Here is a 23,420-nt window from a genome sequence, read left to right as displayed (position 1 = left end):
GTGGTCCGCGTGGCATCGGGAGGGGCCGTGGGGCATCGGGGGAGGGTCCACGGGGCATCGGGGAGGGGTCCATGGGGCACTGGGGAGGGTCCATGGGGCACCGGGGATGGCCCACGGGACATCGTGGAGGTCCGTGGAGAACTGGAAAGGACCCACGGTGCACCGGGGAGGATTCACGGGGTATGAGGAGGGTCTGTGGCACATTGGGGAGGGTCCACGTGGCATCAGGGAGTTCCATGGGGCACTGGTTTCAAAAATGAGCTTTTCATAACTATCCATGACTTCTGCTGAGACTCGGTGCTCGCTAGTGGTCTCCACTCTCCCTGGAGGTCCAGCTTTAGGTCATGGAGCACAGACAACCTGGCTCTTCCCTCCAATGAACTCCAAAGGTCCTTGTGAAGGAGTGAGGAAGGGCAGGTCACCACCAGGAGCACTCAGCCCTGTGCCCACAGCCCTTACACACGTGCCCAGGTTCTCACTCTTGCCCCTTGGTCCCTGGCACGTGTCTTGGTTACCCCTTGTCCCTGGGAGACATTTCTCTTCCAGCCTCTACCTCACCTGCTCCCAAACTGGCTCAGGCAAAGTTAAGAGCTGCATGACTCTTGTTAAGGCTCCCTGAATCTCCTCTGCTGAGGGCTCAGCCCATACAGTGTTCGGGTTGGAAAAGCCCTCAGAACTCATCCCATTCCAGCCCTGCCATGGGCAGGGACACCTTCCACTAGCCCAGGTTGCTCCAAGCCCCGTCCAACCTGGCCTTGGACATTTCCAGGGATGGGGCAGCCACAAAAACTTGCACCCTGTTCACAGACAAAATAACCCTGATTTTTTGTTGTCGTTGTTTAATTTATTTTACAACACACAGACACGTCATTGTACAACACAGTAAAAAAAAAAAAAAGACGACTTAACAAAAAGCCTGTCGGAAGAACAAGTTTCACTACACACATCTCAGGAGACTGAACGTTCCCCCGTGTCTCCGGGACAGCCCTCGGCTGGTTTCCAGCTCCCCCAGTGGATGCGGAGGGAGGTCCCGGCTCACTGGGCGGGCACGGCCAGGCGGGGCAGCAGCGGCGCTGCCTTCTGGCTGCGCTCGGCCGACATGTGCTCCAGGCGCTCCGTGTAGAACCCGTTGAAGTCCAACCTGGGAGACAGAACACACCGGAGGTGGGGGACGCTGTGGAGGAACCTCCCCGGGGCCCCCGCAGCGAGCCCCGGCCCCGCCTGCCCTGCCCGTGCCGGGGGGGTCCGAGCGAGGTGGGACATCTGTGCTGAGCTGCAGGTGCTGGTGACACCTCTGGTGAGCCTGTCCCTCGACAGCAGGCTCAGTGTCACCTGTGCTTTACATCCCAAACACATCGGGAAGGAACAAACGCTCCCAGCCCCTCTCTGGAGCTGCAGCTCCACCTCCCAGCACTGCTGCAGTGTCACCTGGGGACAAGGGGTGCAGTGAGGGCTCCTCGGGCTCAGCGCCTTCCCAGCCACTTCCCACCTCCCCTTAACACCAGAGTCAGAATATCTGAGTGGGAAGGGACCCCCAAGGATCATCCAGTCCAGCTCCTGGCCCTGCAGACACCCCAGCAATCCCACCCTGTCCCTGAGGGAACTGTCCAAACCCTCCTGGAGCTCTGGCAGCCTTGGGGCCGTGCCCACTGCCCGGGGAGCCTGGTCAGTGCCAAACCAAGACCAGACTCCACCACCACTGAACTCTGGTACTAATTCCCACAGGAAATCCATGTATTATTCCCTGTAACCACCACATAATGCTGTGGTTTCCATCTCCACCACCTCCTTGCTAACACTGGGATGCTTCACACAGATCCAGGATTCACCAGGACGAGCGAGAGGTTGGAAGGTTCTCCGCTACAAACACCAAGTGCTGCTGATACTTGTAAACACCTCTCCAAAACAGGCAACATCAGGGATACTGTAATCCTGTCTCCTTTAAAATCCTAAGAGATGCCACAGAACCACCCAGCCCCACACCTGCTGCGACCTTCCCAGGCAGATCCCAAACCAAGCACGGCACGTGCAGCTCTTACCCTCGTGTGCCCTGGGACACTGAATCAGTGCAAGCCTGTGAATCACACCAAAGTTACTCTCTCCATTTCTCAAATTAGGTTGCTCCAAAACCAACTGAATGGGCACAATATTTGAGTTTCATGTTGCTTAACAACCTCACACAAATGGCAACAAATTGTTCCTTGACATTTTTTGGTGCCTGCAGAAAACAGAGCCTCGACAGATGGAATTTATCTGTTGCTCTCTCCTGGTTGAAAAGCTTACATTGCTTTCGTCCTTCAGGAATTGTACCAGGGAAACCTGGCACTGAGGTGAGTGTACTGACCAAGTTTTGATTCAAACATAAGGTCAGGACTCAGCTACATCACTGCTTTGAGGACCTGCTCCATTTCTAAAGCTGTTTTATTGGTGAATTGTAGATTTTTCTTGGCTTCCCTTTCAGCTGTTTTCAGGTTTTAATGATCTGTGATAACTATTTGTTAAGAATTTGCGTGGTGCTGCCTCAAAACCTGCTTGCACTGCAGTTTCTTCCTTTGTAGCTGGAACTGGGGTTTGCATCACTTCACGTCCCAGTGACTTACTCTGAGCTCAGCTTCCTCCAAACTGGTGAAGGAAGGATGTCTGAAAACCGCACTGATGCTAAGATTTCTAAGAATGTGGACTTAACCCTTCTGACAAAGCCCCCTGTGCTCCAGTTCTTCTCCCTTTCACCCCTGGGATGTGAAGGAGTAACTGGAGAGTTCCTGCAGTTGCCAACCCTCTGTCAGCACTGCTGCTGATGGAGCCACGGAACAGCTGGAGCTGTGCCAGGGCAGGGTCAGGTTGGATCTCAGGGAAAGGTTCTTCCCCCAGAGGGTGGTTGGCACTGACCAGGCTCCCCAGGGCAGTGGGCACAGCCCCAAGGCTGCCAGAGCTCCAGGAGGGTTTGGACAATGCCCTCAGGGACAGGGTGGGATTGTTGGGGTGTCTGTGCAGGGCCAGGAATTGGACTGGATAATCCTTGGGGGTCCCTTCCAGCTCTGGATATTCTATGATTCTGAGGCACCTGAGCAGGACTTGGGCACACCAGAGATCTGCAAGTCACCTGTGAGCTCTTAAGGAAACCCTCTGGATCTCCATCATCTGTTGTTTGAGGCCACAAACAAAATCAACAGTTGTGCCTCAGTTACTCAGTACTATAAACTGAGTAAACATTAACTAGGATCAAATAAATGATGAGCAAGTACCACAGTTGTGAATAAAGGGCTGTTCTGTTATCTACCTGAAATGCTGACCCTCGAAAAGCACTCCTATGAAAAGGTTATAATTTATAAAAAAATACTGGTATGTCTTATAAACTCTTCCATCTCTTTGTCAAATATGTTACTTCAGATGGCAACCGTCTCCGCTCTGGTTCTCGGGTTCCTGTTGCCATAGAGCCCAGGCCTGGAGCCAACAATCCCCACAGGCTCAAAGAGAGCTGAATGTCACCCCTGGGCATCCACCGTGGGGCTTCCACTCCTGAAATCACTCCTGAGCAGCCTGCAGGGATGGGAAGACACGTCCCATGTCCCACGGCCTGTTAACATCCACCATTTCCACCAAGGAATGTTTGTCAGGAGAGGTCCAGCTGCCTCCAACGTCTTGGTGAAGACTCAAGTGGTTCCAGACAGTCCAAATTGGGATGGGGGGGGGACTTGATAGTGATGGCAGTGCTGATGGCATAGACTCAGTGTTTCCTCAATGGAACTGGGGCATGGAAATAATGGGGGCAAAGGACTCAGACCTTCTTCTGAGCCACTGGATGCGGCTTAGATCTCAATGTAACCCACTTGGTAACAGCACTTGGTTTCCTCAGAACCCCCTGAACCACCACACTTCTCCTTTTCCCTGAAGTAGGAAGTACTGCTTGCAAAACCCAACCTCTCCATATTTGGAAGAACTGGCTCCAGAGGTTCCCCAGCTCAGGAGTCACCCGTGAGCCACCTGAGTGTGGGCTGTGAGACACAAAGGTGGGGGACAGTCCCCAGCCAGGGCACAGAGCCAGGCTCCACAGTGCAGCACCAGCCTGTCCCACCCCTCTGGCAGGTGTGTGAGGCTGACACAAGGCTCTTTTGTGACTAGGGCAGGTCATTTGGTCTTCAGCACTGTGCTGGCCATGCCCTGTGCACCCTGAGCAGCTGGATCATGGAGGGAGTTGCCATCAAGATCTGGATGGAGCACCACGAACGAGCCTGTCTGTCAGAACTTGTTCTGGAAATGATGAAAATGCAAGTGCTGGATGAAGAAGGAGGCAGAGCTGGAGCACTGAGGAGGAGGAAATGTTCTTGCCTGGATGACTCAACTGCTTGTGGTCCCCACCCCTGAATCCAGCCCGACTCTGGATGGTCCTGTGACACCCAGGAGTGATGGCAGCCAGGGAAGAGTGAGAGCTTAATCCCTTCAGCCCTTTCCTACAGATGGATCCTGCCTGTGACCTACAACAGCCTGATGATGATGATGAACAAGGATGCCCAGGCAGATGAGGGATGATATAAAATGCTGGAAAAGCCTTGATAAGCTGCACCTGCACCTCCCAAAAGGATTTGAAGAGACTTGGCTGTCCTGGCTAGAACTGAAAGGAACAGCAATCACTTCTGCAGCTGGGGCCTGCACTCACAGCCACAAAAAACAGGTCTTGAAAATCTTGGAAGTCTTTGAACAATTTCCAAGATGAGGATGAGACCTCTGACTCTGGTCACTTCAGAGACAGAGTGAAGCAGAGTTTTTAGGGCTGTGGAGAAACCCTAAGTTCCCATTTCAGGGACTCAGCATCCACCCACAGGGGCAGCTCTGGAGCTGGGAAGCTCCTACCCTGACAGGGGGGTGGAAGTGGGAGAGCTCAGAGCACCAAGCAGCCCTGTGGCACTGCATTTCCTTTCAGATGCCTGTGAGTATCCTTAAATAAGGAATACAGTCCTACAAGGAAGAAGCCAAGACATTCTCTGCAGTGCTGTGGGAGCTGGGGGGCTGGACTCTGCTCCTGGAAGCACCAAGGTAACAGTGATGACAGGGTCTAGTGCTCAGCCTTGGCCTCAGCCATGGCAACACCTCTCAGCTCGAGCAGGAGGCCAGGGGCTGTGTGAGTGTGTGGGAGTTGGCTGCACAAGAAGTTCTCAGAAGAAAAGGACAACTGGAAGAGCAGTTTCCCATGGGAACACTTCACCAAACAGTGTTTGCAAAGGTCAGTACCAGGATCCCTTGACAGCCCTGCCAGATGCTGTTAGAAAAGGACAAAGGCATGAGGAGGGGACAAACAACCTCCTGAAAAAAACACTGCTGAAACCTTTTCTCTCTCTGCTTTCAGGGGTAGCACATCTCAGCAGAGGTGTGAGGGTTATCAGCCAGCCATAAAAGATGGGCAGTGAACAGAACTTCCATGGTAATTTTATTGAAAACATGCAGGTTATAAACCCAGCAGCAAAACCCCCATCTCCTCTCTCTCTCTCTCATATCTTGTGTACCTGACTTTTAGGTATTTCCAGAGGAATTCTGATTTCCAAGAGGCTGCTTATTGAAAGAAATGCAGTATGTGAACTTAAAACAGCCACTTTATGACCAAACCCCTGCACAGCTTCCTCATCACAGGATACTTATGCTGCATTCAGGAATCAGAGTATCCACTGTCTCCAGACTGAGACAATCCCCAGGAAAACTTACACTACATTTACAATATTAATAAACAAATTTCACATAATTCAAAGGAATGTGTTTTGGGTTGTTTTTTTTTTTCAAGCTTTAGGTTGAAATTCAAAGCACTGTATGATAGAATGGACTGGGTTGGAAGGGACCTTAAAGCTCATCTGTTTCCAACCCTCTGCCAGGGGCAGGGACACCTTCCACTAGACCAGGTTGCTCAGAGCTCCCAGATATATATATTTCTTGTGCTTCCAGTGTTTTCATTGATGCGCAGTTATAATCAGCAATTCCTGAGCTGAATTTGGGCCCCACAGGAAGGGAAGTAACAGACAGAAAAGGACTGGCTCACCTGTAGATGATGTTGAGCATGCTGTGCTCACAGTCATTGGTGCTGTAAACGCTCAGTTTGTCCAGCAGGTCCAGCAGGTGTGTGGAGAAATTGCTGTCAAACTTGTTGATGGTGGCTTCAAAGCCAGATGTGAGGTGGAGGTTGTCAGCATGCTCTGCTAAAAGCTGCAGAGACAAAGGCAGAGTGGCCCCATGTGTTTGCTGATCTGCCCTTGCCAAGGAGATACAATTATTCCCTCCTTTTCCTAACCTGCTCAGAATTACTGCCATGACACTTCCAAGACAGTTGCAGAGTTCTTAGTAGTTAAAATCCTTGCTGTGCCCAGCCTGGGAGAACCCTGGAGCAGATCCCAGTAGAGTTATCCACAAACAGACCCAGTAGAGTTATCCACAAATATATGCTGCCACTGTTTATTTTCAAGCAGGAGGAAAAGACATTAAGCAGAAAGTGTGTGCTGCCCAAGACAGGCTGCAGAGCACACCAAGCACATCCTCTGCATCCAGGGACAGAAACATGGACAAGACAAATATCCCAGGTATGAAGGCAATGGGCTGCAAAGAGCCCACCTCACACCCCAGCAGAGCTCTGGAAATCAGAGAGCTCTGGTGCTGCAGAAAGCCTCTCTGGGGGTACCCACTGCACAGTGAAAATACAACTAAGAACCTAAAAACCAGAGCAGGGACTGCTGTGGGAGACAGGGCCTTCAAAGCAGACTTTGAGACCACCACCAGTGCTCCAGCACCGCCCACAGCTCCACAGAGACTGTGCTTTTGGAGTGCTCTGGGAACTAGGAGGGTCTGTCTGCAGGAGCTGGGGCACTGTCCTGACCAGCCTGCCCCCAGGCAGAGGGAAGGGCCCAGCCACCCCTCCCCGTGTCCCACCTTGTTGGTCAGCTTCTTCTTGGCAGCCTCCTCGGCGCGCTCCTCCTCCGTGGGGGGGCCCAGCATGGTGCCGTGCTCCAGGGTGAGCCTCTCCAGCTCACTGTCCAGCTTCATGCTCTGGGTGAACCTCTGGCAAGGGCACAGGGGTGGGGAAATGGTTACAGCCCCTTCTTTCCACCGTGGCAAAGCAGGAGGCTCAGCTCTGCTCGCCCTGCGGCCGCTGGACTCCCAGGAAAGCCAGCTCTGAGGCTCAGTTCATGATGTGACACACGGATCTCCCTAAACCCAGAGGAAGGTGGGCATTTTTAAAGCCATGGGCTCCCTGGTGCTGGCCAGAATGTGCCCAGTCTCCATCAGTCCAACCACCTGACCCTCAAAAGAATGCCTCTGCAGAGCCCTACAGCTTACACCCCACATTCTGCTGCAGGACTGGCTGGAGAGAGGGAATTCCACTCACATGATCTCAACATGGAAAAAGGAGAGCACAGGGAATTTTGTGGAGCAAGAGGCCACAGAAACCACTCGGGAGAGGGTGTGATCCATCAGGCTCTAAAGCCTGCTGACAGAGGGAACTGAGGCTCGTCCACGGGCACTGAGCACAGGAGGGGCTGGCAAAAGGGACTGTCCCAGCTGGCTGGCACCCAGAGCAGCTGGCAGGGCTGTACACACCTGCATGCAGTTTGTGAACATGACACAGACAGACATCAGCTTGGAGAAGATCTTGAGCAGCTCTGGGTTGGTCAGCATGCAGTCCTTCAGGCAGTTGTCCAGGAAGCTCGTGTGGTGGCTCAGGACATCGTCGATGTTGGATGCCTGTGACAGGACAGGACAGCAGTGACAAACCAAACCAGGGCTCATGTGCTGCACTCTCCCAGAGCTGTACCCCAGCACCCTGCCCTGACAGGGATCTCTCAGCCATGCTGGTGAGAAACTCCTCATGTACCTTCCAGAAACATCCTGAGATGGAGACTGAATCTGCATTACTGCCTTCAAAGGCTTTTAACCTTTGATTTGTCACATCACCTCCTCAACCAAATTATGCTTTCCTTAATCACCCAAAAGGTGATTTCTGGAATCAGAAATCACTGGAAAGGACGGAGTTATCTGCTTTATGAACATGCACTTCCTTTGCTTTTAAATGTGCCTGTCATGCCCACTCCCACCTTCACAATCTCAGGGAAAATAAGTGGAAAAGAGAAAAACAAATCAAAGAACCTTAAATGTCAATAAACATATAAGGCTTAAAACATACAGGTTATTCAGAAATGTGCTTCAGGAGCCAATAAGGAACTGGGACATGCAGTGCTGCAAGGATTCTGTAAGATTTTTGTCCAGCTCTGCTACTTCAATGGGCTGTTTCAGGCCTGAGTTTTAAATGATAGATTAAAACCCCCCTCTCACTCTGTACAATTACGGGATGCCCTGAAGCTCAGAACAACTTCTCATTCCTGGTTTCAGACAGGCAGGTGGGACATGAGCTGGGAATGTGTTCTTCTCCAAGATACAATAAAGGCATCTTGCATGTCCCTCATGAGATAAAACCTGATTCTTGCAGTTTTTTGTTAATGAACTTCTGGGGAAGTTACTCGGAGCAGTGAACCTGAAATATTCTGTAACACACCTGGAAAATCCCACAGCTCAGGACATCACATCTCTGTGAAAGGAACCCAAATGATGCCTTGCCCAGACCCCCTCTCAAGAGGCATAAGTGAGCTCAGCTCAACAGGGAAGTGAGCTGAGCCTCTCCCAGATCACACTGCAGTGGAGAAGTGCTCCAGCCTTGCCCACCTGCAGTGGGAACAGACATGTGGAACAGCCACCTGAATCAGGAAGGCCCTGTTTAATACTGGACAGTCCTAACATCCCAGTTCTTGGCAGCTGCATGGAAGAGAAAGCAGACTCCATTTTTAAGAGCACTGTAAGTCAGCCAAGGAATCAGCTGGAGATGTTTGGACTGGTTTATGATCTTTGCACTCTGCATCCTTCTTCCTTTTCCACAGTTCTCTTTCTTCTGTGTATGGGGATGTTCAGCAGAACAGCCCTTACATAAGAGGGTGCAGGGTGTGAGCTGGGCAGACAGGAGGATGCAGCACAGGGAAGGGGTATATGACTGATGAAGCAGAAAGGTGATGCAGAACAGCAGCACTACGAGTGCCTCCAACAAAACCAACAGACTCCTGCAGTAACTGAGATCAGGTATTTTTTTCTCTATATTAAAATTGCTAAGACCTCCATTCCAACTTCCCTCCAGCACCCACACTCACCAACTTCAGGTTCTTCTCAAGAATGTGCCATGTTGGCTCCATCACTTCAAACATCATGTAATACTGGATATTCTGCACAAAATTCAGCATCCGCTGCCGCAGTGTGAAAGCACCAGCAAACCTAGGGGAGAAATCACACCCACACAGCTCAGAGCTAGCAAATGCCACCAAGAACTATCACCAGGCTTGCACAGCGAAGCAGAGCTAAATATTTCTGTCCTAGCAAATTCCCTGCTGCAGTGTGAGAGGGATTATAAAGCCAATGCAAACCATCTCTGATTATTTTCCACGTATCCCAATGGTTTTCCCTCAGTTACCAGAGTCAGAGTTTTGAACCTGTTGTAGAATGGACAATGACTTTGAATATTTGCCTACATTCAAATAAAATTTTAATATTACATATTAAAGCAATTTTACTAGTGTAACTATTGAGTGAAACCTAAAATGTTATAATTTGAGCTCTCCCAGCCTGTAAAACACTTGTAAGGATCTTTTTCATGTCAATATTATGTGAGCCACGTCATGATGTACCTAAACAGCAAGAAGGAAACCCAAAACTGACCCAGCTGAAAAAAAAAGAAGAAGGCCATACCACTTAGCTGAATGCAGGGAGAATTGCTTGGCTGTCTTATTGCTGATCCACACGTTGCACAACTGCCTTTCCACATGTTTGCAATAGAACATGTGTCTGAAAAGCATCTGGTACCTTGTCAGTGCTTTCCTGGAAAGAAAGGAGAAACCCATCCAGTTCTTGATTGACAGACTAAGCTGTGAAGGCTGAGGCTGCTCAAAGGTAAAGAGACTCTACACAATATGTTCCTCACGCCTTCAGACGCACACAAATCGCACTGAAACAATCTGAACCAAAGGGAAAAAGAACCACACTTGTAACCATCCCAAAGAATTTCTCTCCAAGGAGTCCCTCCTCCGTATTTCCTGCCAGTGGGTACATCACCAGCCTCCTTCAGCCCCCTCGAGCTCCACGCACAGAGGTCACTCACGGGGGGGTAGTGAGGGCTGAAAGCCCGTGGTCTTGGACCCACTGTGCTAAGGCTGCTGTGATCACCCAATAATTCACCAGGATTTTCCACAGAAAGGGAGAAAAAGCGGTAACCAAGCTACAGGCAGCATTACCCCAGCAGCAATGCACTGTCACAAGCAGATGGGGCTGCTTATTTATAGCTCCAGGGACTGGATTCGGGTCTGTGCTCAGACACTTGAGCGTAGGTGTCTGCACAGCTCCAGTCAGTACAGTTCAGGAAACCTCACCAGATCCTATTTTCACTTCCACAGCTCCCATCAGAGCTAACACACTCCACTGGAAAGAAAGAGATGCAATTCCCAAAGCATCATGTCGCTGGAAAAAGCGATCCCGCTGAATTTTCAGAGGGGAAATTAAGGGACCAATTAATTGTTGGCATTTAGCAATTCGACATCTGTCACCTCACCCTGTTCATGCAACGCTGCTTGTCCCACAGCAATGGGTCTGCCAGGGTTTCTCCAGGCAAACAAGAGGCATATCCCTGTGGAAAAATGAACCATTCCCTCACAACTCCATTAAATGCAAAATAGTTTGCCATCAATGCCCTACCAGCAGCCTGTACCCCTCCAGTTTGCAACCAAGGGATACCAGAAAGTGCATTTTTCTTCTGCTCTCCAGGTTTGAGGAATGTTTGATTCTTGCATGGAAAGCCCCTTGTGAGAGTTCATATTCTCATGGAAGATACTTCAGAAAGCCAAGGGCACGTGAAATCTGGGTGACCAGTCACAGGTGAAACCAAGGACCAGGCTGGGAAAGCATCCCTAAGAGAACTGGGATTTGTTCAGCCTGGAGAAGAGAAGCTTTGGGGTGACCTAATTGTGGCTTTCCAGGGCCTGAAGGGAACCTGCAGGAAACATGGAGAGAGACTTTTTACAAGGGCCTGGAGTGCCAGGACAAGAGGGAATGGTTTCAAAATGAAAGAGAGGAGGTTTGGATGGGATATTGGGAAGAAATTGTTCCCTGTGAGGGTGGGGAGGCCCTGGCACAGGTTGCCCTGGAAGTGTCTAAGGCCACATTGGATGGGGATTGGAGCAACCTGGGGTAGAGGAAGGTGTCCCTGCCCATGGCAGGGGGTGGAACATGATGAGCTTTAGGATCTCTTCCAACTCAAACTATTCCATGATTCTCTGATCTATGTCTTCCCACCACTTCAAATGAAGATCTGACTTCCCAAGCACGCCTCAGACACGGGGCTCTACTGAAGAGACAACCCATTATGCACAGTATACAAATGAGAGAAGCAGGGCTCAGCAACCCCAAAGCATTCCTTACTCATCAGCAACTTGTAACACCACTTTAAATAGACAGGATTTCCAGCAACTGCCATGTGAAAACGTGCTTCAACTCCATGCCTTCTTTTCCTTCAATGGATTGTCACCTTACCTGTTTATGATAAGGGACAGAGGCCACTTAACAATGTAGTCAAAGGAAAATGCTTCCAGGCCGCTGAGGGTGAGCTCTGTGGGGTCTGCACTGATGATGGCCTTCTCCTGCTTGGTTTCTATGGCCAGCACTCTCAAGAGCTGCGTGATGAGGTCATGGGGCATCAACTCAATCTATGAAGGAAGAGCAGGAAAAAAAATGAACCCACAGGTTATTCACAACTACCGTGCAGCACGTACAGAGTGACACCCCAGTCACCACACCAACCTGGGAGGCAGCAGGTTCTCACAGGCACACAGATCTTCCCAAATCACGGCAGGCCTTCTTGCTAAATTCTGCTTCCATCCATTCTTACCTTTAAATCATCCTTGAAAGGGTCTGTGTTGGCTGTGCTCATCCTCAGGGCTAATTCCAGCAGGGCCTCCAGCCTCGTAGTTATGATGTCGTCTACGGGCTTCTTAAGCTCCTCTTCTGTGAGGTCCATGAAGTGAACAAAAAAGTCCCCTTGATCCATCAGGAAATAGTGCTTTATAGATCTGCTCAAGAAAATGAAGGGACAATTGATTATTTTTTTTTAAAGCCCAGGTTAATCCATATCAAACCCAAAGGAACAAAAGCAATCGATTCAACCAGGCCGCCGGGTTGGATCACAGAATGTTCCTCTTCCTAGAGAACACACAGCCATAAATAACCAGTTTGAAGACTAGTCTTTTATGGATGTCTCCCCCTCCCTTCCCCCTCAGTCAGAACACTTTTGTGCAGTCAGATCAGGGCTGCTGCTGTTCTTTTTCTACCTCGAAAAATGCTCCTCAGAAAAAACCCCTATGTATGCAACACATTGCTGGGCACAGGCTCCTGCTATCCTGAACAAATCCCAAATCTCCACGGTGTGCACACCCTGCAGAGGGGCAGCAACCAGTTCAGAGCAGAATCTTGAACTCCTCTCAGTGAACAAGTATCTGTGCAGATTTTTTTTTTTTAAGTCCAGCAGAATATTGTTATAATAGGATGCATAAACTTTGAATTTTCACATGGCACCAGAGAGGGTTAACTGCACTGGGCCTGGAACTTGGAGATAGCTCTGAGGTGAGTCTGAGGATTAACCCAGAGCCTGGCCAGAGATCACACATGATAACTGCAGGCTTTGGAGCAAAAATAGGACCCTCACAGCCTTAACACAATGTGGGTGCAGACTCCTGATCTAACTGGGCTAGACAAAGCCCTGACCTAGTTTTGACAGCAGCCTTCCAAGGAATTTGGACCAGAGACCCCCAGACATCCTCTCCACTCAACATTCCCATGATTTTAGCCTTCTCTTTTTTCCTCTCTTCAGGTAAAAAAACCCAATCTTATTTTTTAGGTCAAACTTTCTAACAGAAGTAGAGAGAACAAACTGATAATATCCCAAGGGAAGAAGGTAACTACAAAGTGTCCCCTATAAGAAGCAATCTATTTATCATGCATTTAATAAGATAAATCAAACCTTAGGTGAGCCACCAGCTCTTTCTCCTCCATCAGGAAGTCCAGGAGAACTTTGCTAGCATAGTTATATGCTTTTTCTATTTGTTCCACATAGGCTCTCTCTTTCAAAGTATAGATGACCTCCTTGGCCACAGGGCAGGTAACATCTCGCCCACACTCCCTCACAACATTTAAATATTTCCCTAAAAAGAAAAGCAAGAATGACCCATATTTATCCCCACTGTGCAGCCAACAGGGACACTCCCACACCATCACCTTCAAGACATGGTGCAAAATGTTTACACCCAGTTCTACTGGGAAGGATTTACACACCTTTCAAAAGATGACGCAGAATTTTAAACTAGGCACCTGGTACCACATTTAAGGAGACTGAGGAATGGGTTTGTTTCCCAGTGGCAACAAAACATCTCTGCAGATGGCCTGAAACTTTGCAGATGAGGTGCTGTTCTTCAGAGGGGTTTGTACTTACGGACAATGGTGGCCACCAGGTTGCTTGTTTCATTTAACCCCCAAAATTAGCACTCAGGTGGCCAAACCTCAGCTGCCCAGTTCCATCCAGTTGGAAAACCCTCCCCACAAAACAGCAGTGAGACAGACAGCTCCCCTTGCTGCTGGACTCCTTCCCATGCCTTGTTTCATTTACAGGATTTGGTGTTCTTTTTAAATCTGACCCTTCTATTCCTCCAAATTCAGAGGGCAATGCCATAAACTGGCAAGGCCCGACAATGTTTCTGTCACCTTCACACAAAGGCATGTCTCCAGGTTCCTCTCACATCACAAGTGCACCTGCACCTACCCGTGCTCAGGATTTTGTCAGCCATTTTCTGCAGGAATGAGGGAATCTGCTGCTGAACAACAGTGTATCTTTGATCCCAATACTTGTCATTATAGTCCTCCTGAATCTTCTCCTTCTGCAGCTCATGTTCCTCCACCATGAACTCACTGAACAGAAAGCAGAAGTTTAGAAGCAGGAAGTGGTAGAATGAGGATTACTTTTTTTCCCCTGTAAACTGGCAATATGGGCTATCAGCAACAAGGTCTCATGAGAACACATGCCAGTCAAGAGCTGAAATCAGTCTGTATTTCAAGCAAGAGAAGCATTAGGCAGTGTCTCTGCTAATCTGCAATCAATTACAACAGAAGCAGAATTTTATAGGGTTCACAAACCACATTTAAACACTGTCTGGTTGTCAGTGCAGAGGAAGCTGCCTTTGTCTGCCTTAATTAATTCAGGCATTAATTTAAGGCATTATTTCAGCTATTTTAACCTGAGCTCTGCCCCCGCTCTGGATTCTGAAATGCAGCATAAACTATTAAACACAGAGAAATGCTTCAAGTGATTCTACAAAAGCCAAAAAAACTTCAGAGAGTGTTGTTCCAGGCCCCCAGGCTATGCAGATTCGACAGAGAAGATCAGTGTTTCTTAGCTGTTGCATTTTGTTTTCATCCCTTAACTGTTCTTTACCTGTAGGGATCATTGATGATGCCTCGATATATCCACTTCTCCAGGATTTCAAAATAAGGCACACTGGCTGCCTTGGTTAAATACAGGCACAGCTCCTGGGCCTGGCTGTCCCCTGTGTAATTGAAAGTCTTGTCATGGAGTAGGCTCAGGGTGGATCCTCCCATACACTCACCCTTATCCACGGAAGTAGCTGGAATTTAAAAATGTAGATATAAGGCACTTACATACTGAAATGTCTTGAAAAAAAACCCCAAATGGTCCCCAGACTAAAACACCCTCCAGGGCAGGAGAACTGAACTCAGGCAGACACAAGATACACTGTGGCTTAGAGTCCAAAAACCTCTTATGCTGTGAGGGGACCATGGGTAGAGATCCACTTTCCAGGTGGGGATGGAAGAAACACACACTCCAGTGACCCCAAACCCCTCTAATCTTAAAAGCCTTGGCTACAAGACTGCCATGCATATGGCTCAAACACCAGGATTTAGGGAGGTTATTAGGGAAACCTGAACAAATATTTAGGTCCAGATAAATTCTCTGAGCTGAGTAATGCACAAGTATTCTCACATCTGTGACCAACAACATCATGCAATGGCACAGTCCAGGACTGGACAATACCAAAAGGGCAAAGGGTGCAAGAAGGGCAATTCCAGTTGGAGAAACAGAAAGAAATGTTCACAAAGAGGGTGGTGATGTCATGGGAAAGGGCCCAGAGTGGCGGGGGATTGTCCAGGCTGGCCTGGACGTGGCCCTGAGCAACCTGCTGCAGCTGTAAGCAAGGGGCTGGACTGGGAACTTCAGGATCACTTCTGGTGGAACCAGTGTGTGGTTATACACCCACACACAGCTGGAGAGGGGTTTGGAAAGAAGCTGAGCAGAGACAGCAGTGGTGGATACAGCTGATGGGAAGGGCATGGGCTGTGAAGGTAAAGGACATGGACATGCCTCTTGACAGCTCCAAAGGGCAGGTTGGGCCCTAGAGCTCTCCAAGAACAGAGCAGTGCCCTGACAAGTACAATTCCCCTTGGCTTTCCCCTTTAATAAACCAGAAAATTAAAATGAGATATGCCCTGCCTGTGGTGCTGCTCTGCACAGTTCTCAGAAGCTGTCAAAAAGTAATGACTGTATTTTGGGAGTTTACCAAGTGAAGCCAGAATCTCCAGGGTCCTCATTGTGGGCTGGATATAAAACCACAGTTTCTGCAGCGACAGAAGTCCCTGTCTCTGAAGGTGTTCCAGCTGGGTAATTAGGATCATGTATTCCTTGATTAGAGTCCTCATGGCAGCAGCCAGAGCATGATTCACCTGTCCATACTCAAAGGAAGACTTCTCCTCTATAAACCTGTAAAAATCAAAACAGAAACTCTTTCAGGCAAGGTAACTTCTACCATTTTCAGGGATTTTACCTTCAGGACACTGTACAAGAACACAAGTGTGCTGGAAAACACACTGGTCTTCAGCTTGAGTCCCTCTATTTCCTGGTAAGAATGGGGAATACATTAGTACACTTCCTAGTAGGGAAAGCTGTGGGAAGATGTTTCTTCTCCAATTGCAGGGGAACTAAAATCATTTGCAAAACCACTGTGTAGAAAGAAAGAGGCAGGATTTTCAAGGTGATTGTCTTTGCATAAGCAACAGATCAGAGGCCAGGAAAAGATCTCAAGAGGCAGGAATGCGTGGGGAAAGCACTGGTGCTGGATTCTGACACCACATGGCACAGCAGGGATTCATCTGACCAGATTTAGATGGCTCCAGACATGTTAGTGGAGAGAGACAGATGCCTCTGAACACAAGTCACATCATCTGGAAGGAGATGTGTAGAAGAGGTTGGATGAATCACATCCTAAAAATGCTTCTTTTTTCTTTGCTGATCTTTTAGGGACTCTGAAGCAAATGTAGAAACTGCACAGCAAACATCTGCTGTTAGGGAGGTGCACCTTATGCCAAGACCTTTCAACAATTACTTAAGGTGTCTATGAGAACAGCAGGTTCTCCTGCTCAGAATCACACAAAGGTTGTCTAGTCCTGGATGCCCAGAGGAGAGCACAAAGCAGGAAACACGGAGAAATTCATGGGAAGAGACAAACCAGAATAGCTGAACAGAACCTAATTGCACTTGGCCTGAATTTACAAGGTCAAGTCTGGAAAAAAAACAAAGGTGTGTGAATGAAAAAGTGAACTGGCAGCACAAAGGAAAAACCCAGCAAAAGCAAATGTAGCTAAAACCCACCCAAATAAATTGTCGCTCATCTCATATCCCCAAGGGTTTAAATTAAGCCTGGAAGTTAACAGTTGCAGCATGACAGATTCCTTATGCTCAAAGGAGAACCTCCTGCTCTGACAGAAAACAGCTTGGGTACCTGGTGACAGCAGAGTAACTTGCTGCCACAGGAAGAATCCTGGTCACCAGCTCCTTGATGGACAAGTCCAAGTTGGGATCGACTGAGAAGGCTCTGTTCTGCCTGCCCACGAGAGGCTGTGCTGTGATGTACCTCCCATCCACACCAATCAGAACATACAGCAAGTCCTCCACAATCATGGATTCCTGGGAAGCCAGTGGCAAGGTACCTGTTTCCAAAGAGAGGACAGAAAAGGGACACAGTCAGGACGTGCCAACCTGATCATTCACTCATTTCACACCCCCAAAGAGAGCAAAGGGACATCACACAAAGCCACATCAGGATGTAGAGAAATAAAACTGAGCTGGGGTCAACTCCAAGATGATCTACCTTGCTTTCCTGGAAACCAATCCTTTGCTCATTCATACCCAAAGCAACCCAAGCAGACAGGGCTACACATCCCACATCTCTGGCCAAGAGAACATCACCTGCAGCTCAGGTTGCTGATCCTTCCACCCTGAAGGGCTCAGTTATACTGAAACCAAGGAGTTCCATTCTCATCAACAACTTCCCAGAGCTCCCCTCCACTGAAAGACTCAAATGTCAAGAAACCAGCTCAAATACAGACACAAAGAAATGCCAGCCCAGCAAAAGCTGCAGGTGAGCTACAAACTGTGGAGTCTCTGAATGGTGCAGTCAACTAAAAACCAGCTGTAAGAAGCATAAAGGACCCAAGTCCTATAATATATATATAATCAAGTGCATCAGAAAATCAAGGAGCACAGTGGCTCCAACTACAGCAAAGCTTATCTCACGAAACAAGGCAACTACCAGGGAGGTTGTTACAGTCTTAGGAGTTTTGTGGATTGATGAATACTCCCCTGTCAGGCACAGCTACAGCATTTTCAGCTGAGAATACAGATGTGATGCTCCTACAGTTGGATTTTATGGAGGCTGTGACTTGAGAGAAAAAGGATTAGATCCCGTGGAGTGGGAATTCAGCACAGGGTAAACACTGTGAACAAAATAAGTTTGGGTTAATATTTGGGGTTTCTTGAACCTGCTCTTCACCTGAAGAGTGCAAGGAGCCAGGTTTTGCTTTCATCTTGAGCATGAACATCTGAACAGCTTCTGAATGAGTACAAACCACTACAAGTCAGTGCAGTTTTCTCTGTGTATCACATACCTATGGGTACTGTTGTGTCAGTGCTTAAACTGGTGCCAATTAAGAAATCCCCAAGAAGTGCAGGTCTCTCATACACCCAGGATGGAAACACTGGAATGGGCTGACCAGAATTCTTCTTGTTCTGCTTTTCTCGGAGGATTTTTCGTGTGAGCTCAAGAGGCTGTTGGGAAAAGAGGGAGGGAGAAAGAAGGGAAACAAACCCCCAGGAGACATTCAGAAGGCCAAGAAACTTTTAATTTCAAGCAGAAATTGACTGTAAACTGATGGACTTGAGAACATAAAGTAGAATAGCTGCTGTTTCAGTAGCACAGTGTGGGGTTTAGTTTGCCAGTGCCATTTAGTCTATTGGTCTCAGTGCTGCAGAGGTGATTTTTTTAATACATTTGGCCTTTTCACCAGGGGATACATCAAATAATGCCTGCCCAACACTGCTCCTCACCACCCTGGGTGCAAGGGCACACACAGGGGAGCAGGATGGGGACATGCACAACCATCAGGCAGTGGTTACAGGAAAGCAGCAAACTCCTTCCAGAAGCAGCAAGCCCAAACATCCTATTCCAGGGGCACTGAAAACCTCTGAACTCAGTGCCAAATGCAATCCAGACAATCCACCCCCAGAGAAAATGATGGAGTTTTTCACTCTCAGTAGGAGTCAGTGAAGGAAGTGAGCTCTTAAAGACTGAAAGACGTTCCACCCCCAGCTCTGGGTCTCTGACACTAAAATAAATGGAGTGCAAGACCAATTATCAGCTGGAGAGGCTTGTGAGATGCACAGCCTACATGAACACTTAGAGCCCCAAGAGCACAAACACAGGGCTTACAAAGGCCATTTCTTAAACTCCACAAATGTGTGTGTGTAATGGGATATGCACAGGCTCCATTTACTTTCCTACTTACACCCTGTGTGGGTGATCTGCTGGAAGGACCCCAATTTCCTCTACTCCCCAAACAGAAACAGGACTTGTATATGGAGAAATATGAAGCTTGGGTTGGGAGGGACCCCTTCTCCCAGGCAACAAGAGATAGGACAAGGGGAAACAGCCTCAAGCTGTGCCATGGGAGGTTTAGGCTGGATATCAAGAAGAATTTCTTCACTGAAAGAGTGGTTAATCATTGAAACAGGCTCCCCAGGGAAATGGTGGTGTCACCACCTCTGGAAGTGTTCAAAAAATGAGCAGATGTGGCACCTGGGGCCACGGTTTAGTGGGCACGGTGGTATTCGGTCCAAGGTTGGACTTGATGGCCTTGGAGGTCTTTTCCAAGATTTTTTATGATCCTGTGATTCTCTTCTTGACAAGAGGCAGGGCACCTCTGCTGCAGTTCAACCTGCTCTAGTGTGACTTTGATAACTGGCAGAGTTGACACAGTTTTGGCTACAAAGGACAGAGCTGCCTGAAAGGGAACACCTCACTTCTCTCACCTTGATGATCCCTGGACCAAAACTGGTCCAAGCAGTAACTCCAATCACTGAATGACCTCTCTGACAGTGCCAAGTAATCCCAGGGCAGGTGGCACAGCACTTGTGGCACAGGTGACAAAGCACATGGGGCATGAATCACCTTCTCTCTGCAACCTGAAATTTAGGTCCTTGCCTTCACGGGCTGGATAAAACTCCCAGGGACTAGAAACACGGCCCCCAGGTGGCACTTCAGTGCCCATGGGACAGGGTGGCAGTTTGCCACTGTCATGCTGATGAACCTGCATCTGACATCTTAAGCACTGACATCCACTGAGGTAGAGAAAGAACCCATCTCTGTGCTCAGTAAATGTCCTCCGGCTCCCTTTGTGATCCTCACAGACTGGAGATCTTCCCATGGCAGTGGCTGAGCAGAGCTCCTTCCAAGGAATGCCCTCCTGCCCCAGCCCTTAATAACTCAATAGCCCTGAGCCCATGAAGGCCTTTTAGCAGTTTCAGCTCTTAAAGTCTCAAGGAAGTATGAATGCAGCAGCAGAGAGGCACAAATGTTTTCAACTGGCTTGCACTGCCACTTCAATCCCTCTGGCTGGGACCCACACATGCCAGAGAACACCACTTCCAGAGCTCCCAGGAAGGATGGGGACACACCACAAGGCTGCTGAGCTCCTGAGCAAACACTGCCATGGGCAGAAAAGGGAATGTCAGCACAGCTCAAAGCTGAAATGGGACAAGGGAATTCCATTAACCTCAACCAGTCAGAACTGTCGAGGCCTAAACGTGACTGACCTTGGAATCACAGAATGGTTTGGGATGGAAGGGACCTTCAAGACCACCTGGTTCCACCCCCTGCCATGGGCAGGGACACCTCCCACTAGCCCAGGTTGCTCCAAGCCCTGTCCAACCTGGCCTTGGACACTTCCAGGGATCCAGGGGCAGCCACAGCTTCTCTGGGTAACCTGTGCCAGGGCCTCCCCACCCTCCCAGGGAAGAGTTTAACTATGAATTTAACCTTTAAGAACTTGACCTTAACTGACTGAAATAGAAGAAGGCTACTTTTTATTAAGAATTAATCTGATCTGACTAATAAAAAGGAAGATTTTGTGCCCAAAGCTTGGGAAGAGCTCTGTACCTGCTGTGCACTGGAGCTGGCTGTGACACTGCCCAGCTGCTTCCTCAGCTCCTCGAGCTCCTGCAGGGAGATCTTGGAAGTAGAGGAGGGGATGGAAAAATTCGTGGTGCTGCTGGTTGCTGCATTTGCTGCGATTTCTGCCCTTTCTTTAGCATTTTGTTGCAGATAGTGGAGTGTCTGTACGTACACAAAACAGAGAAAAGATTTTGTGAGTGCTGGACAGCACACACTAAGGCAAAAGCCATATGACCATAAGCTTGTTGTGCTGAATCCGACCACAGATCTCTCTGTCCCAGTTTTCCACGGATTATATCAAGATGAGTGTAATTCTCAGTAGTGCTTTAATAACTCAGTAAATGCTACAACTGGTTATTTGTTGATTTTTATGGATTTCACCATCAGCTGTGCTCAAAATCATTGCATTGCTGCTACTGTTCAACACCCATTTCTAAAGGGAACACCAACCTCTTTGTCTTCAGTGAGTTTTGACAGCAGATAAACTAAAGAATCCAGATGCCTTGTGTTTTTAGACTTCAGCTCATCATATTTCTTTAAAAAATCTTCAGGAGTTCGAGTAAACTCTGCTATTTTTACCTGTAAAACACCACATTACTATCAATTACAACTAAAATTAAATTGAATTACAGCAAACATGCAGCTCAGGCTACATAGATATGAACTTTCAGACAGAGTTAGCAATTTTCTAGCATTTAAAGCTTGACCGGTGGATGGCTTTTAAAAGCAATAATAAAAAGCAGTATTATGGCCATAAAAGTGTGCCTGGTCATGAGGGAGTTGTAGAGAGTGAGGAGGTCTCCCCTGAGCCTCCTCCTCTCCACGCTGAGTGCCCCCAGCTCCCTCAGCCTCTCCTCACAGCACTTGTGCTCCAGACCCTTCACCAGCCTCACTGCCCTTCTTTGGACACTGTCCAGCCCCTCCATGTCCTTCCTGAGCTGAGGGGCCAGAGCTGGACACAGCACTCCAGGGGTGGCCTCACCAGTGCCCAGTCCAGGGGCAGAATCACTGCCCTGGTCCTGCTGCCACACTGTTCCTGAGCCAGGCCAGGATCCATTGGCCACCTGGGCACACTCTGGCTCATGTTCAGCTGCTGTCACCAGCCCCCCCAGGTCCCTTTCTCTCCAGCCACTCTGTCCCAGCCCGTGGGGCTGCCGGGCATTGTTGTGGCCAAAGTGCAGGACCCGGCCCTTGGCCTGGTTGAACCTCATCCCCTTGGAATCAGCCCATGGATCCAGCCTGTCCAGGTCCCTCTGCAGAGCCCTCCTGCCCTCCAGCAGATCGACACTCCCCCCCAGCTTGGTGACATCTGCAAATCTGCTGATGGTGGACTCGACCCCCTCATCCAGATCATCAATAATGATATCAAACATATTCCCGACAGTCTTCCCGCTGCACACCCGTAACTGCGATTCCAGAGGAGATCACCCTGGGGGGGGTTTCTTTTCCTGCTGGATGCCCCGTGATGCCCAGGAAGAGCTGGGAGGGGGTGCTGACCTTGGCGCTGTGGGCCGACACGGTGGTGGTGACGTAGGGCGTGCGGTTCTTCTGCAGCAGGTCGATGTAGACCTCGGCGCCCTCCCCGCCGTGCACCCGCAGCAGGCTCAGCAGCTCGTTCACATCGTGGTGGATCCTGAACTCGTTCATGCTCCCTCCTCGGCCTGCGGGACACAGGGAAAAGCAGGGAGTTGTCCTTTCGTTGTACAAGCTGAATGAAGACACGCCTGGCGCACATGACGCTTCCAGCACGGAGATGTTCGGCTGGGATAAGGGAATGCGCCCAGAGGAAGCAGATAAAACCTTGTGGGGCCTGATTTAGCTACATTGGCACAAACTCCACCTCAAACAGGGGTGGGCCAGTAGAAGGATTTTCCACCTGCAAAGGAAAGTCCCTGAGTGGAGGTGGGAAGCCCCGTTTGTGTCCTGACAGCTGGCACTGCTGCTTTCAGCAGCACAGCCACGCTGCTGCTCCTGAACTCACTCAGAAGCAGTTTTTCCCCCATTTAGCATCTTTATATTCCACTGCCCACTTTATTACGACCAAGCATTGAATTCTGCAGAGTTACTTAAATGAGAGTCTGAGTGAGGCATCGTGACAACAACCAAGGAGTTTAATGCAACACCCTGCACAGATTGTACCAGGCAGACACAGTGCAGATCCATGGATCAGGCACACGGACACACTCTTGGTTTGCCAAGCTCAGGGTATTGTTTAGGCTGGAATGGCTGCGGGTGCGGCGCTGGGAGCGGGATCGCGCCGGGCGGGTCCCGCTGCATCCCACGGCGGATCGCCCGGAGCGGCCCCCGGGCAGCGCCTCAGCCCCAGCCCGCTCCATCTCGGCCCGCTCCTTCCTATCCCGTCCCCCTCCATCCCGGTCCGGCCCGCTCCATATCCCATTCCGTCCCGCTCCATCCCGACCCGTTCCTCTCCAACCCGTCCCGTCCCGCCCCATACCCCATCTCTCCCATATCCCGTCCCGTTCCTCTCCATCCTCCCCCGTCCATCTCCATCCCGTCCCGCCCCGCTCCATACCCCATTCTGTCCCGCTTCATCCCGTCCCGTCCCATATCACATCTCTCCCATATCCCATTCCGTCCCGCTCTGTCCCGTCCCGTCCCGCTCTGTCCCGTCCCGTCCCGCTCCATCCCATCCCATCCCATCCCGTCCCGCTCTGTCCCGTCCCGTCCCGCCCCATATCCTCTCCTATGCTATGCTATGCTGTCCCCGTCCCGTCCCTACCTGTCCCGCCCGGAAGTGCCGCCGCGGGCGCCGGGAAGCGCGTCCCCGGCGTT

General features: G+C 49.6%; 1 protein-coding gene across 2 annotated transcripts; it reads right to left on the bottom strand.

Moving 5' to 3' along the window:
• Window positions 1–826: 826 nt before the first annotated feature.
• TUBGCP2 (tubulin gamma complex associated protein 2) lies at window positions 827–23,403 on the bottom strand. 2 transcript variants are annotated; one of them, XM_051799617.1, is made up of 18 exons: window positions 23,368–23,403; window positions 22,125–22,288; window positions 21,078–21,206; window positions 20,613–20,789; window positions 18,067–18,226; window positions 16,902–17,109; window positions 15,684–15,883; window positions 14,543–14,732; window positions 13,874–14,019; window positions 13,079–13,259; window positions 11,951–12,131; window positions 11,596–11,768; window positions 9,763–9,891; window positions 9,171–9,291; window positions 7,576–7,719; window positions 6,907–7,035; window positions 6,026–6,189; window positions 827–1,141 (listed from the first exon to the last, which is right to left on the bottom strand). In XM_051799617.1, the coding sequence occupies exons 2-18, from the start codon at window positions 22,272–22,274 to the stop codon at window positions 1,036–1,038; spliced, it is 2,688 nt and encodes an 895-aa protein (XP_051655577.1). In that variant the 5' UTR covers window positions 22,275–22,288; window positions 23,368–23,403; the 3' UTR covers window positions 827–1,035. The 2 variants fall into 2 exon arrangements, with proteins under 2 accessions (XP_051655577.1, XP_051655578.1); XM_051799618.1 differs by lacking the exon at window positions 23,368–23,403 and adding an exon at window positions 22,767–22,950.
• Between the last annotated feature and the right edge of the window lie 17 nt (window positions 23,404–23,420).

This window comes from Manacus candei, unplaced genomic scaffold (genome assembly GCF_025592945.1).
Source record: "Manacus candei isolate 608988 ecotype Guabito, Panama unplaced genomic scaffold, ASM2559294v1 h1tg000050l, whole genome shotgun sequence".
Taxonomy (NCBI): domain Eukaryota; kingdom Metazoa; phylum Chordata; class Aves; order Passeriformes; family Pipridae; genus Manacus; species Manacus candei.
The sequence above is the reverse complement of the archived record's forward strand: the minus strand, read 5'-3'. Positions and strand labels throughout refer to the sequence as shown.

Coding starts and splice junctions, on each gene's coding strand:
- TUBGCP2 (XM_051799617.1), bottom strand. CDS start 22,274: ATGAACGAGTTCAGGATCCACCACGATGTGAACGAGCTGCTGAGCCTG. Junction 20,790..21,077: donor AACTCACTGAAGACAAAGAG/GTTGGTGTTCCC, acceptor GTGTACGTACAG/ACACTCCACTATCTGCAACA. Junction 9,292..9,762: donor TCCCTGCATTCAGCTAAGTG/GTATGGCCTTCT, acceptor TTTCTCCCCTAG/GTTTGCTGGTGCTTTCACAC.